General features: G+C 47.0%; 1 protein-coding gene across 2 annotated transcripts in view; it reads right to left on the bottom strand.

Annotated features, from left to right (window-relative positions):
• Window positions 1-14,193, bottom strand: part of ARHGEF10 (Rho guanine nucleotide exchange factor 10) — a 1,326,864-nt gene that overhangs the window by 664,268 nt on the left and 648,403 nt on the right. For both annotated transcript variants that reach the window (XM_069606090.1, XM_069606091.1), the window contains exon 16: window positions 7,300-7,470. In XM_069606090.1, coding sequence (XP_069462191.1) covers window positions 7,300-7,470 — 171 coding nt within the window. The remainder of the gene's footprint in view (window positions 1-7,299; window positions 7,471-14,193) is intronic.

The raw sequence follows: 14,193 nt of genomic DNA, 5'->3' as shown, positions 1-14,193 counted from the left end.
CGGAATGGCCACATGAAAGCATGCCAGTCTCTGTTCCTGGACATGGGTGGGGGTGAGGGATGGGTGCTGATGCCATGTACATGTATGCTGTCCATGTCTGTGTGTCTGACCTGTGTGTCTGTGACTTGTGAATGCCAGGGATGCATGACACATGTCTGTCGCAATGTTCAGGTTCACTGATGCAGCCTAGTTATCCTTGTATCCACTGTGTCTGTGGTGTACGAGGCCAGATGGATGAAACTAGGGTGAAGTGTGTGCATGTGATAGGCATGGCCCATGATGCATGTGAGTTCCAAAACAAGATTGTATGTTCCAAGAATCCCTTGGACATGTATGCCAATGTCCATAGCATGCGCCATGCCTGTTACCGCATGTGTTTTACCTGCACTGAGCCATGTGTTGTGGAGGGACATGATGGAAGTGATCTTTGACAGCGCCACTTATCTGCTATTGCTTCCTGTCTAGGGGACCATTGTACAGTACCCTGATGCTTGTGTTCTATGTCTCCCTCTACACAGCGCCACGTGAAGAAGAGGGCGGAGACGGCTCTGTGGAGCAAAGCGGCGGGGATGCCCCCACGGCTGCAGCGGAAGGGGTGGGTGAGCCCCACAGGGGCTTGCAACGGCGGAAGACGGGGTGGAGCCATCCAGGTTGGTGGTTTCCACAGAGGAGGAGGAGGCCGCTACTGAGGCGCACATGGGGCCTGGTGGGGGCATCCCTGCTGGTGCAAGTGTTGCAGTCCAGGGGCAGGAGGCAGCACAGGTCGCCGTGGAGGGGCCTGTGCATGTCACTGTCCCTGACACTGTGACTGCACCACCATGCACCAGCAGGGATGCCCCATCCCAGGCCCGTCCGCAGGTAGGGGGGATGTCCATGTCATCTGACTCCCCTCCACCTGCGGACGAGGGGACCCATGGCCGTATTGAGAAGGTCCTGATTGGTGTCGCGTTGCGCACAGGTGCAATTCGTGATGAGGTGCGTGCTTCCCGGGAGGAGCATGCACGTCATCACGGAGAGCACCGTGCCGACGTGGCCCAGTTGGGATCGGCCATGGTCAGGGGTTTCCTACATGTGTCGGCCAATCTGGCGACCCTCTCCTCCTCTGTGGAGACTATGCACCAGTCGTGGGTGTATGTGAGGGAAATGTGTTTGTTTAGGAACTTGCAATTGGTGTTCTGTCATGTAATTGCCAATTATGAGTGGGTGGATGCAATAATCGGGTGGGTGTTTTGCATTTGGAGGCTGACCATAGGGACCAGGGATCTAGATTGTGATGACATGTTGGCTGGGAAACATGAGTTGGGGCCTGCTGGCAGGTGCCCCACAGTGCTGGGGGGTGGGGGTGGTGGGAGACATGGGTGGGGGCCGGGTGGAGGGTGCCCCTGCACTGCTGGGGGGTGGGGGTGTTGGGAGACATGGGTGGGGGCCAGGTGGAGGGTGCCCCTGCACTGCTGGGGGGTGGGGTGGAGGGAGACATGGGTGGGGGCCTGGTGGAGGCTGCCCCTGCACTGCTGGGGGGTGGGGGTGGTGGGAGACATGGGTGGGGGCCGGGTGGAGGGTGCCCCTGCACTGCTGGGGGGTGGGGGTGTTGGGAGACATGGGTGGGGGCCAGGTGGAGGGTGCCCCTGCACTGCTGGGGGGTGGGGTGGAGGGAGACATGGGTGGGGGCATGGTGGAGGCTGCCCCTGCACTGCTGGGGGGTGGGGGTGGTGGGAGACATGGGTGGGGGCCTGGTGGAGGCTGCCCCTGCACTGCTGGGGGGTGGTGGGGAACATGAGTTGGACATGGGTGGGGGCCTGCTGGCAGGTGCCCCACAGTGCTGGGGGGTGGGGGTGGTGGGGAACATGAGTTGGACATGGGTGGGGGCCTGCTGGCAGGTGCCCCACAGTGCGGGGGGGTGGGGGTGGTGGGGAACATGAGTTGGACATGGGTGGGGGCCTGCTGGCAGGTGCCCCACAGTGCTGGGGGGTGGGGGTGGTGGGAGACATGGGTGGGGGCCTGGTGGAGGGTGCCCCTGCACTGCTGGGGGGTGGGGGTGGTGGGAGACATGGGTGGGGGCCTGGTGGAGGGTGCCCCTGCACTGCTGGGGGGTGGGGGTGGTCGGGACATGAGTTGGTGGGCAGTTGTGCAAGTTGACATGTGGGTTGGCTGGGGGGCATGGCCATGGTGGATGGGGTGCCTGCAGGACATGTGCAGGATAGGCCCCTGTGGTGTGAGCCACCTGCAGGGGCCATGGAGGGTGTAGAGGGAACACCTGGGAGGACCCACACGTGCAATTCACGTGTGGTGCTCCATGCGCACCCCTGTAATACACGTACCCTGATGGAATCGCGTGTGATACTTTCCGCGCACCCCTGAAATGCACGTACCCTGCTGACTTCGCGTATGTGACTTCCCACGCACCCCTGGAATACACGTACCCTGCTGAAATCGCGTGTGGAACTTCCCATGCACCCCGAAATACACGTAGCCTGGACATTCGCGTGTGGAAATTCCCGCGCACCCCTGGAATACACGTACCCTGCTGATATCGCGTGTGAAACTTCCCGCGCACCCCGAAATACACGTAGCCTAGACATTCGCGTGTGGAACTTCACGCGCACCCCTGATATACACGTACCCTGCTGATTTCACGTGTGAAAATTCCCGCGCACCCCTGATGTACACGTACCCTGATGGAATCGCGTGTTGAAGTTCAAGCGCACCCCTGTAATACACGTACCCTGCTGAAATCGCGTGTGGAAGTTCAGGCGCTCCCCTGGAATACACGTACCCTGCTGAAATCGCGTGTGGAACTTCCCGCGCACCCCGAAATACACATAGCCTGGACATTCGCGTGTGGAAATTCCCGCGCACCCCTGGAATACACGTACCCTGCTGATATCGAGTGTGAAACTTCCCGCGCACCCCGAAATACACATAGCCTGGACATTCGCATGTGGAACTTCACACGCACCCCTGATATACACGTACCCTGCTGAATTGATGTGTGAAAATTCCTGCGCACCCCTGATGTACACGTACCCTGATGGAATCGCATGTGGAAGTTCAAGCGCACCCCTGTAATACACGTACCCTGCTGAAATCGCGTGTGGAAGTTCAGGCGCACCCCTGGAATACACGTACCCTGCTGAAATCGCGTGTGGAACTTCCCGCGCACCCCGAAATACACGTAGCCTGGACATTCGCGTGTGGAAATTCCCGTGCACCCCTGGAATACACGTACCCTGCTGATATCGCGTGTGAAACTTCCCGCGCACCCCTGAAATGCACGTACCCAGCTGAAATGACATGAGGTACTTCCCGCGCACCCCAGTGATACACGTAGCTCGCTTGCCGTGCTGGTACAGGGTTAGCGCAGCCCTTTGCGCTGGATTGGGGATTTTGGTCGCTTTTCCCTGCGCGAGAGGCATTCTTGGGGGCGTAACTGGCGCTGCTGCAGGGTCGCTGCGCCACTGTGGCCACGGCTGGTTTTGGTAGCTGGAATCCATGAATACGCTGTGCGCGGAAATTGGTTTTGGCGCACGCGGCTGTCGCAGGGATTCGCACGCGCACACTGTGCGCCAGCCGCGTGCGCCACTTGTGCGATGAATTCAATGAATTACCCCCTTAATTGTGAAGTAGAATTGATCATTCTGTGAAGCCACATGTGCAGGCGCTTCTGGGAATATGGGTGAGCACTGTTATTATATATATAATAACTTTGGGCAAGAATGATTAGCATTGTTGAGTTTACTTCTCTTCTTTAACCTTCTCCTTGGTTTTACATTCTACAATACAAGGAGGAACCACACAGAGTGTTGAAGCCAGTGCAATGCAAACAAAGGGCAAGATTTGATGTTGCCCCAGCTGCAAAAGATGTCTTTAGAGAGAGCATGCACAAAACACTGAGCATGTCCCCTTAACTGCACACAGCATGCTTTTTTCTACATGGACATGAAATTACCTTTGCAGAACAATGTGCACTCTGCATTGGCAGAGATGATCACATGCTTGGTATGTTGCACCTCTTATGCACAATCAGCTTTTTGCATGTACTCAGAGTGAAAAGGTGGAATAAGTGATAGAAGCCAAATCTATTGGCTTAACCAGAGGGCAAGAACATGTTCTCTACTACATTGGAAAGCAAAACTTTGATTGCTTCCAAATATTTGAAACTTAATATTGTCTCAATGTTTAGGTATGGAAGAACTTTGCTGTTCTGCTCTCTATTCTTGAGGCATGATATGAGATGATAGGTTATTTATAAAGCACTTAATACCCAGAGGTTTCTAAGCACGGACCCAGTGTTCAAACCTGTGTTGCTCCGTGTCGTCTTGCTTCGAAGGCGAGCATGTTGCCCCTAAGCTTTCCTCCTGAGGCATGAATCATCTGTCCCTTATGTCTTCCCTCGCGCCAACATGTTCGGTATCAATTTCTTTGAGGGATTTCACAGGTGGAAGAATACTTCCTATTTTGTCCCTGGGAAGCCCTGGTTCATCACAGAGTTCCATGCTGTGCTATTGGTGGATACACCTAAACAGATGAGATCAATTGTCATACTTGCTAGCCTGATGGGCACCAACCTCATGTTGGCAAATAGCTCCTTAAAGCCTGCAGCCGTGATCATAGCCTTCATAAGAGCCACGAAAACAAGGGCCAAGTGCTCTAGTTACTGGATGTATGGAAAGGCTCCTGCTCTACAACAGCCACACTGGGCAAAGCTGTGAGATCCGTATTCATGGCAAACGGCTGGTTAAATTAAAATGTTCTTTCTAGGGGTGGGAGAATCCTAGGTACTTCCTATAAAGCATTACAAAATCATGATCCTCAGCACTTCTAAAAAATTTCTCAGACGCTAAACTCAGCTGTATAGCAAGCTCACGACATGTGAAAAATAGTGACAGTTCTATAAATAATAGTGTAGATATCACACCATCTCCTGAATGATCCTAACACGGCGTCACAATACTATTGCACTCAGTCTTAGGGATGAATGCCGAGCAAAATAACCTGCTGTTTTTCGATGTGAGGCGAAGCCTCCTAACACTGGATTTATTAATGGTCAAACTTGTCCTTTGGGGGGTGGATGTTGCTGAGGTCTAAAACACCCCCAGCCCCCAGAAAAAACGAAGCATACGTGTCCTAGGGCACCACTCTTTCATTGATGTCACAGAGACTGGGCACTATCTTGCAATGTTTCTATTTGTTTTTTCAGCATCACAGGGACCTCTAAGTCCAGGCATTATATACCAAATGCTCACTACAATTACTCGCTGTTGGCGAGTTCCTGAAGCGGCGCATCCACAGAATCTCGGGAGGATAGCTCAGTGGCAACGTGCTCGCCTTGGAAGCAAGATGGCACAGAGCAACACAGGTTCGATCCCTGGGTCCACGCTTAGAATCCTCTGGGTATTAAGCTCGTTATAAATAACCTATCATATCATATCATATCATATCCTAGGGTTCGTTGATTTTGGTCTATCATGTATTTGAATGAACTAAGGCTGGCTTGGTGGAGCATATGAACATCAAGTCTAATTGTAAGTATGCCTTGACGGAGATTTGAAAGCTGCCCTGATATCAGACTGCCTGAACATATTCAGTCTAGATCTGATTTTAGATTGTGAACACATTTTCTGTAGGATTGTGATTGGTGTCAGGCAGCATTAGCTTCTAAGGACCAAGGATGGAGTAAGGAAGGGTTTTGGGGCCATACTCCAGAAGTAGTGATCAGAATGCCTCCCAACCCCCTTCCTGGGGCTTGGTGATGGTAAAAATAGACATTGATTTACTCTGTGCTTTCTTGCAACAAATTCTAAAGTCTGTGGCAGTGCATCCCTGATATCCTACGAATGAACAAACCTGAACTTCTCGGTTCTAACTCAAAAAGAGCTGCTAAGAGTATTCTATTTCATCAGCTGGATGCGGCTGGCCAGCAGTAGACAAAGCCTATGTGATGCAAGTCATGGAAGGAGCCCTCTGCACAAAAACACACAATTAGATCTATGAGCGATGAAACCAAAGGAGATCAGGGAAAGGAGGAAGTAATCAGGAAATTGCCACTGCATGTAGTTAATACTCTAATAGCAATGTAGCCACAACATGGAGTTCAAGACCAAAGTGCGGTAGGTTGGGTCTATAAATGACATGCACACATTTGAAAGGAATATTATTCATCACCTGCAATACTTGTAAGAGAAAAAACGAATTAAACAGGCATTTTTTAGAGCCAGGAAATCCGAACCCCACAAAAAAAGGGTATTGCAGTAGGATGCAAATATGGAATGCTCCAAAACACAGCGCCTTCTCTGTCAAAGTCTGAGCCAAAGCACATGTATAGCGGGACGGTAGCACACATAAATATTAAATTAATCTTGGCTCTAGGTTGCTCAGGGATCATGCTCTCATACCAAGGACAGCATCTGTCAAACGTTATTACAAGGAGTGAAAGAGTCTGCAATACATGAAACAGAAGGGTTCTTGATTTGACTCCTGAGTCACAACCATTTTGAGAACCTGAGATAAAGGTAATATACTCGTGTGCCACATCACTGAAGAGGGTAAACCACTCTTCACATCAGTTCTCACTAAATACTAAACTTTTATTTATTTATCTCTTTATTTTATGATCCCATGTACTGCACTCTCCCCTACCCCTCTCCCCGCACTTTTGCCCTTTACCCCTTCCCTTGCACTTGCACGATCTGAATGACACCTGGCCTAGTAGGATCGTTGTCTGTCTTCCCTCTGTTGCCCCCCCTGCCTCGTCGCGCCTTGAAACACTTGTGTATAGGCGCATTATAAATGCCATATCATATCATATAATATCATAACAAGTCTGTGTCCTGAATTCTGTATTTTCTGAAAAAGTGACAGTCTGGGCTGCAGGTTCAGGATTGGTCCTTCTGGATGCTGTGGCCACATAAAAAAGTCCCAACAGATGTATTCCCTAGTCTTTCAAAGGACAGCCTTTAATTCACTATAGAGGGATAGAAGAAGCACCATTAACCAACACCTAGGCACCTTGTATAGCGACATGGAAGTACATAGTTGTCCATTAAAGATTTTAGAAAAAAAATGGTATTGGATTTGATGAATTGCCTAGGGAGAGAAAGTACTGGCATTTGTATTTCGATTAAACTGTGGCTCGGCAGTGCCAGAGTTGGGTGCCCAACAAATACATTAAACATAGGATAGTTGGCAAATGACATGATGGGCATCCTATAAAAGAGACACATATGCCAGCTTCCTCTCTTCACAAAGCAATCATGTGTGCCAGCCTCTGGTAGCTTCTATGCCCAGTGAAACGAAACGTACCTTGTTGAGATAGCGCTCATTGATTGCTTTTGCTATTTGCTTAATTTCACAGCGCTGATCTGCATCCCTTTTCCTTTCGTTCAGCTTCTCTGCCAGGGTTTCGAGCTCTGTGAGCGCCATCTGCAGGTGCAGCCTGTCAGGGTGCCCTTTAGTAGTGTGCTTCAACATGTCCTAAAATTATGAAGAGTACAGCAAAGGATATGTATTAGCCATTTTATAAGTCAAGCCGGAAGCTGCAAAGGAGAAATGATGCTTCATTTCAAGCAAGCTTAATCCTCATTTTGGGAGCTTCATCCTGAACACTTCTCGGGCAGGCACTTTATAAATCACAATAATCAAACAGAAGACTCAGATAATGACTGATATAACCACGTGCAATCACAGATCTTAAATAAACGATGGACATATCTTTCATACAATAATTCAAGTATTTCATTATTATATCAATGTAGTTATGGTTTGCATCCATTTTCAAAGACATCTGAAAATCATAAACCACAACCTTAAATTGCCATATTCTACTGTAGCAATATCAGTCAAAAACCCATATCAACAAATTCATTCAAATTACCCTCTTTCTACCAACACAACCATATTATTCCTAATCCATTTGGATAACTGTTTGCTTTTACATTTTAATTGTAATTGGTTATTTATAACGCGCTTAATACCCAGAGGTTTCTAAGCGTGTACCCAATGCAAGCGCATTTAACAAGATTAACTGGCCCATAATGCCTGTTTGATTGTCGCTAGGTCTCTGTTGGCAGTGTTAGCTCCATCCTCCAACATAGATATTCGACCCTCAATCTCGTCCAGTCGTTCCCCATGTCTATTCATACGCACCTGCATATGGTCGACTTTACATGTCAAGGCATCCATCTTGCCGTCAAGTGACTGGATGCTTTCCTACACCTGCACCAACATGGACTTGATATCACCTAGAGCTCCGTTCGGATCCAGCAGCAAGGGTTGCTGGACCTCCACCATTGAACATGTCTCTGTTGTTGCAGTCCTGACTGGGGTCTCAAAGTGCAACTTAGCTTGCTGCTGTTTCCCAGATTTTTGTGATTTGGACATCTCAGCAAGGGGTTTTGTCCGCCCCGTCAGGGAGTTCCTGGCGCATATCAAGCTGACACACTCTGTCTGGGAGAAATGTTTGTAGGGAGTATGGAACCCCCTGATAGTGTCCTTACTTGTATGTCCTGTGTGAACTCAGTGAAAGCACCACCACTGTCGCATATCACAGTTATCGTCTTGGCCAAGTTCCTGTGCCTTGACAGGGGTGCACCCGAGGGAGATCCGGGCCTTTTTCATTCAGTGGGCCTCATTACACGGAAGGCGGTAAGGGTTAACGGTCACCGGTAATGCTACCGGTGACCGTTAACCCTTACCGCCTTACTACGAGTTCCCTTTGCGGGACCCTACTTTAATGGCTGGTTTTATCAGCCGTTAAAGTAGGTTGCCGCAAAGGGACCTTGGTGCTAATTACGGTACCGCGATTTGCGGTACCGTAATTAGCGCCTTGCCCATTCCCATTATGCCCTATGGGGGCAAAAATGGGAATGGGGAAGGGCCTTGGTGAATGGGGGAATTACCGCCCACGCTCACCTTGGAGTAGGGCGGTAATTCCGCCATCCACCAAGGGGGACACGGTAAAATACCGGCGGCAACCATGGCGCTAATAGCGCCATGGTTACCGCCTACCGTGTAATGAGGCCCAGTGTTTCCAGCAGGTCTTTCCCACAGCAAAGCACAATGCACTTGGTGTAAATAATCCAAAAATAAAATAAAACCTGCAATATTTGTATGCCTGCCAGGGTGATGAAAGTGATTTCAATCTGGCACACACCCAAGTCACGGCCAGCATGTAGTGCGCAAATAAAACCCTTATTTATTTTTATCTATAAGTTCAATATTCTGAACGACATACCACTCATATCACACCCTTCTCCTGAGACGCCCCCTCCTCTCCCGGTCACACTGAACCAGGAATCAGGCTAGTTTGCAAAGGTAAATATTAATTAATGTATATAGAATTTAATCACAATATATTTTAATAGGTAACAACCATCACCAATGGAGTGACAGAGCACAGAATAATCTCTTTAATACACTAGGAATCAAGTAATGAGCACAAAAACAAATGCAGCACAGAAGAGAATACTTTTGGGTTGGTTTGGAACAGATAGCACTAGGGTTAGAGGTTCCCCCTGCAACACCCCACAACCCACCAATAGACAATTAAAATAAATGTGAGGAGAGAGCAGGTACTCAGGAATAACACACATCAAACAGAATATCACTCCCACCTTCTGCCTTCAAACACAAGAGGAAAAAGGGATTGACCTTTCCACTGTCAGAATGGCTTTGAAATTGTCTTTGGAATTGGCTGAGCAAAAAAACCAAATGTGGTCAAAAATGCTTAATTTATGATACATTTCTATGGGAGCCACTTTGAACAGATGCACACAATCACAAGCAATGATTTAATCAAAAGAAAACATTTGGAATCTCAAAGTCAAAGTAGGAAATAATTTAAAGCTAATTCACACGTGTAAAATCTTTCAGAATGTCAAATCGCGGCAAACTTCTCCTTGTGCGATTTTCGCTATAACGGGGCAATCGGTTTAGGGTTCTATGGATAGCTAAGGATGTTAGGTACAAGTAGTTGTTGAAATTTCGCTTCTATCATAAAAACTGAGGGAGTTAGAGGTTTTAGTAAGAGTCGTTTTTGCAAAATAGGCGCGAGAATGGAAACAGAAATTCAGGTTAAAAATGACAGATAGGTTTTCTTATACTCTGTTAAGGGGTACAAAAAAGAGAATGCCACATAGGAAACTGTCATTCATGGCCGCTCATAAATATTCATGTGTGATACTCTAGTTTCCGTTTTGTTTGGGAATTACTTTTCTTAATCAAATCAATAGGAAGTTAGGGTTTAGTAACACAGATGAGAGAAAAGTCAGCGCAAGGATAGTTCTAGCAATACTATGGTTCTGAACTAAAAGATGGGATGGGTTTGAGATTGGGATCATACAATGCAGATATATTATGGGTCACTGTTCTTCCTATCAATACTTACAGAATAAGTTATTAAATTGGACCATCAGATCTGGTCATGGATTGGGTCTGTCAAGGAAGAACAGCACATCAGGCGTGGAACTGGATCAGCTAGGCCGGTCACGGGATTTGCACAGCATCTGCCCTTCTTGTTTCTGAGTATTTCAAATCAGCGGGATAGCGAGTTCCTCAGGCAAGCCCTTTGGTGGCAAGCCAGATTGTTTCAGGATACTAGTTCAAAAGGCTTTCCCACACCACAGCACTACACTGGGTTGTGAGAATAAGTTTGAGGATTTAGGCCTTGCTGAAAGTCAATAGTTCTCTACTGCTTGGCAAGAGTCTTGGCATCTGGATCTGAAAGGATGTCAAAGGCTGGGTGTAGAATGCTGGAACAAAGTGCTTCGCCGGAATCAGGAAAGTGAGTGAATCAGTGAGCTCCTATGTGTTGTCAGCTGTCTCTAGTTATCCTTTAAAATTACATCACAAAAGGGGTGTATGGGCTGGCTTAGCTAAGCTTTCCCCTGTGAACTGGGATTGGATCAGGACCTCATCTCTGCCTTGCATCTGAGTGATTGGATCAAGGAAGGATGATATCAAATTTATGGTTTAGCTTTACAGTCCTTAGAAACCTCCCCTCAGCCACTAGTGTCAAAATTGGATTATATCCTAAATACATATTTCGACATTGATCACCTCTTCACAAATCACACACAAAGATTCCATATTTTATGTAGCATCTGTTCATCAAAATCCCACAGCTGTTGGATCTTGTTTCACCTTTCTACAGAATGTTGTCCTTTTCGCCATGAACACATTTTCCAAATTTTCTGCAAATTTTCACAAATGTGTGTGTTTAACATAGGGATGTGTGTAAATGTTCACAATTCTAACATTAATACCATTCACATAAAACCACATACATTGCCATTCCTGTCCAGAATATGTTACACAGTTCTACCGCCTCTTGTGCAGCCAAAAATTAGACTAACAACTCTGTTCTTTTTATATTTTTCACCACTTTGAATCACAAGTTATGAGTCTCTAAAAATTGTTCATTGTTCATTCTTAACAGCAAATGTCCCGTCCCTTTGTCTCTCCCTGTAGTCCAGGAGCAGCCCCCTCCTTTGGGGAATTCCTTCCAGGAGCAGTTTACAACCCTTTCACACATCAGTTTCCTGGGCTGGAGGGTCTGCCATTGTTCATTCTCTTTTTGTAGACAAAAGTCTGGCCTAACCGACAATTATCAACTACCAGTGAGTTTCTGCTGGGAGGATTCCCTCCCCTTGGGAGAAACCTGTTTTTCCACTCCTTGCATCTCAGCCAGGCTAATTTATTCTTCATTTCTTAAATCCGCAAGAAACCAAACTTGTTGCATAAAACATAAATACATTACTTTCTTAGCTTTAAATCTGTGGGATTAAAAATACAACTGAGATCTGTATTCTTTTTAGCAACAATGCTTTTATGTTTGCTAATCCGGCAGATGTTTAGTTTAGATACTTTGAAGTTTCCTCAGGAGCTCAGATGACAGCTGTCATTCACAGGTATCCCAGTGTAATGCACACAGATTTTGACAGGAGCTGTCAGTTTACAGACAATCCAGTTTGTCTGTGGAAATATTTTGCTCTTTACACTTTAGGACTTTGCATATGCGCCATGCTTCATTAGATCATATGAATTTTAGCGCCAAGCAAGATTTTGAATGTTGAGAGGTGTTGTGTATAGGGATTTTGGAGTTTTTAACAACAAAGCAAATGTCATTTATAGTCACATTTTGGAGTTTCATTTGCAAAATGCTGCTTCTCTCTCTGCATTCTGTATGCTGGTCATGGAGCCCACTGGCACATTTTCTGCAGTGTGTGCTCTATCCCACCACATATGCACCATGGGTGGCAGGTTGTGCATCCATCTTTTTGTGCATTTAATCACATGGTTTTGGAGGTTTTTGGTGCACACAAGGGTTTTGCCGCCATTGTTGCCGTTTCTTGAACCATAACTATCAGAGTGATGCTGCATAAGATAGCGGAGTGGGTCAATGCATCCCACAGTGATTCCAACCTGTCAATGTCTATCAATTCAGCCACCAATTCTGCAGATCAAAAGATAGACCCGTAAGCCTCCAGGGTCCCTTCAGTTCGATTCCACTGCAAACCGCGGGCCCTGGGGGCAGTTCTCCGGATCGGACCCTCATCAACGCTAGCACAGACCTCCCTGGTCGTGTGTCTGGCCGCTGTACGCTGGTGGGGCGGCTTCCCACTGCCCGCCCCTGCAATCTTCTACCTGGTTCCAGCCTAGCCGGGTCTTGTCGGCTACTTCTGAATGCATTGGGTCACCGCTGCCCTCCTCTGTGGCCCCCTCTCCGACCACCATCTGAGACAGGCAGCCTCGTTGTCCCTCCAGGAGTTGTGTAGGGGGGACATCACCTGGCTGATTGGTGCTGTGCACCTCGCTGGTCCACTGTTGCCAGTAGTATCCACCCTGCAGATGGCTCCTCTTGCAAAAACTGATGTCGGCTCATTTGGGAGCACTCGGCTCAGGCCCATGCTCTGATCCCTGCCGTTTCACCTGTTAAGTGACTTCAATTCAGCAATCCCACTAAGTCAGTGCCTCGTCTGGGACGCCCAAGGGAAGCCCTTATTTATATATTTTTATGACAAGTTATACTCTGGATGATAAACCCTTATATAACGCCCCTCTCTTTGAATCCCCCTGACCTCACTGAGCCAAGAAGTAGTTTTGTTTTGAAATTTAAAAGATTTATTGAGAAAGTAAACAAGATATATATATCACACTTTTATGAATAAGTTAATAATTGATAGCACACTTATGAATATAATGTTGATCAACACATGATAATCTGACACTAGCACACTTATTTACAATCAATGAGGAGTTAGTATAGGAAGGATAAGGTAGCCGAAAATACTTTTATGGTTTCAAGGAAAAGCAATGAGGGAAAAATGCAGCACAGAAATAAACTTGATATGATTTCAACAAAAGATAATATGATCACTTTTTCTTTGACAATTCCCTCCCCCCCTATGCAAGATAAGGAGATGGAAGGAGAGCACACAATTCTCAGGAATACAAAGTGCAATACAAATTTCCAGTTCCCCCCAGCGAGCTTAGAGGAAAACAGGTATGATTTTAAAGCAGCCAAGATCCTTTTAAATGTGGTGGCAATGAAGTGAAAAATATGCTGAAAATGCTTTTAATTCTCTCTAGAGGTTCAGGGTGAGAGAGAGATACTTTAAATCAGTTCAGGTCAGCCCTACCAATGATTCAGGGATGGTTATCAGGTTGAAAACAGGATTCAGTAATGGAAGCAAAAGACAGATATTTTTACACGTGGTTGAAATGAAGCAAACTGTCAATTCGCTGCACTTTTTTCTGAGTGCGTCGATCGCGATAATGGAGGAACTATAAGGAGTAGCAAGTCGATTTTAGGCTTGTTGGAAAGCTTAGAATCTTAGCTTTAAGATGAAAGTAAACCACGTTCCTAGCACACGCGGTCCAAAGGATACGGACGATTTAATGGAGGTAGATTCTCTAAATAAAAGTAAAGCTCAGAATGACAGATGACAGTTTTGCAGAATGGACACACGATTTCTTATGATACAGTTCTAAATAGGTTAAAATAGTTTGAATTAGATTATTTTAAACTAAGAGATTGGTTTTGCACAGTTCTGGCTGAGTACTCACACTATGAATTTGAAATAGGCCGTCAGGGTCTGGTCAGCAGGTTTGGACTGGACTCCGGGCGGTTTCTGGTACTGGTTCTGGATCTCTGGTTCTGGTCTGTGGTTTTGCTGTCGGCACTTCACAGCAGTCTGG

Source organism: Ambystoma mexicanum, chromosome 4p (genome assembly GCF_040938575.1).
Source record: "Ambystoma mexicanum isolate Mex_15411 chromosome 4p, UKY_AmexF1_1, whole genome shotgun sequence".
NCBI classification, from domain to species: domain Eukaryota; kingdom Metazoa; phylum Chordata; class Amphibia; order Caudata; family Ambystomatidae; genus Ambystoma; species Ambystoma mexicanum.
The sequence above is the reverse complement of the archived record's forward strand: the minus strand, read 5'-3'. Positions and strand labels throughout refer to the sequence as shown.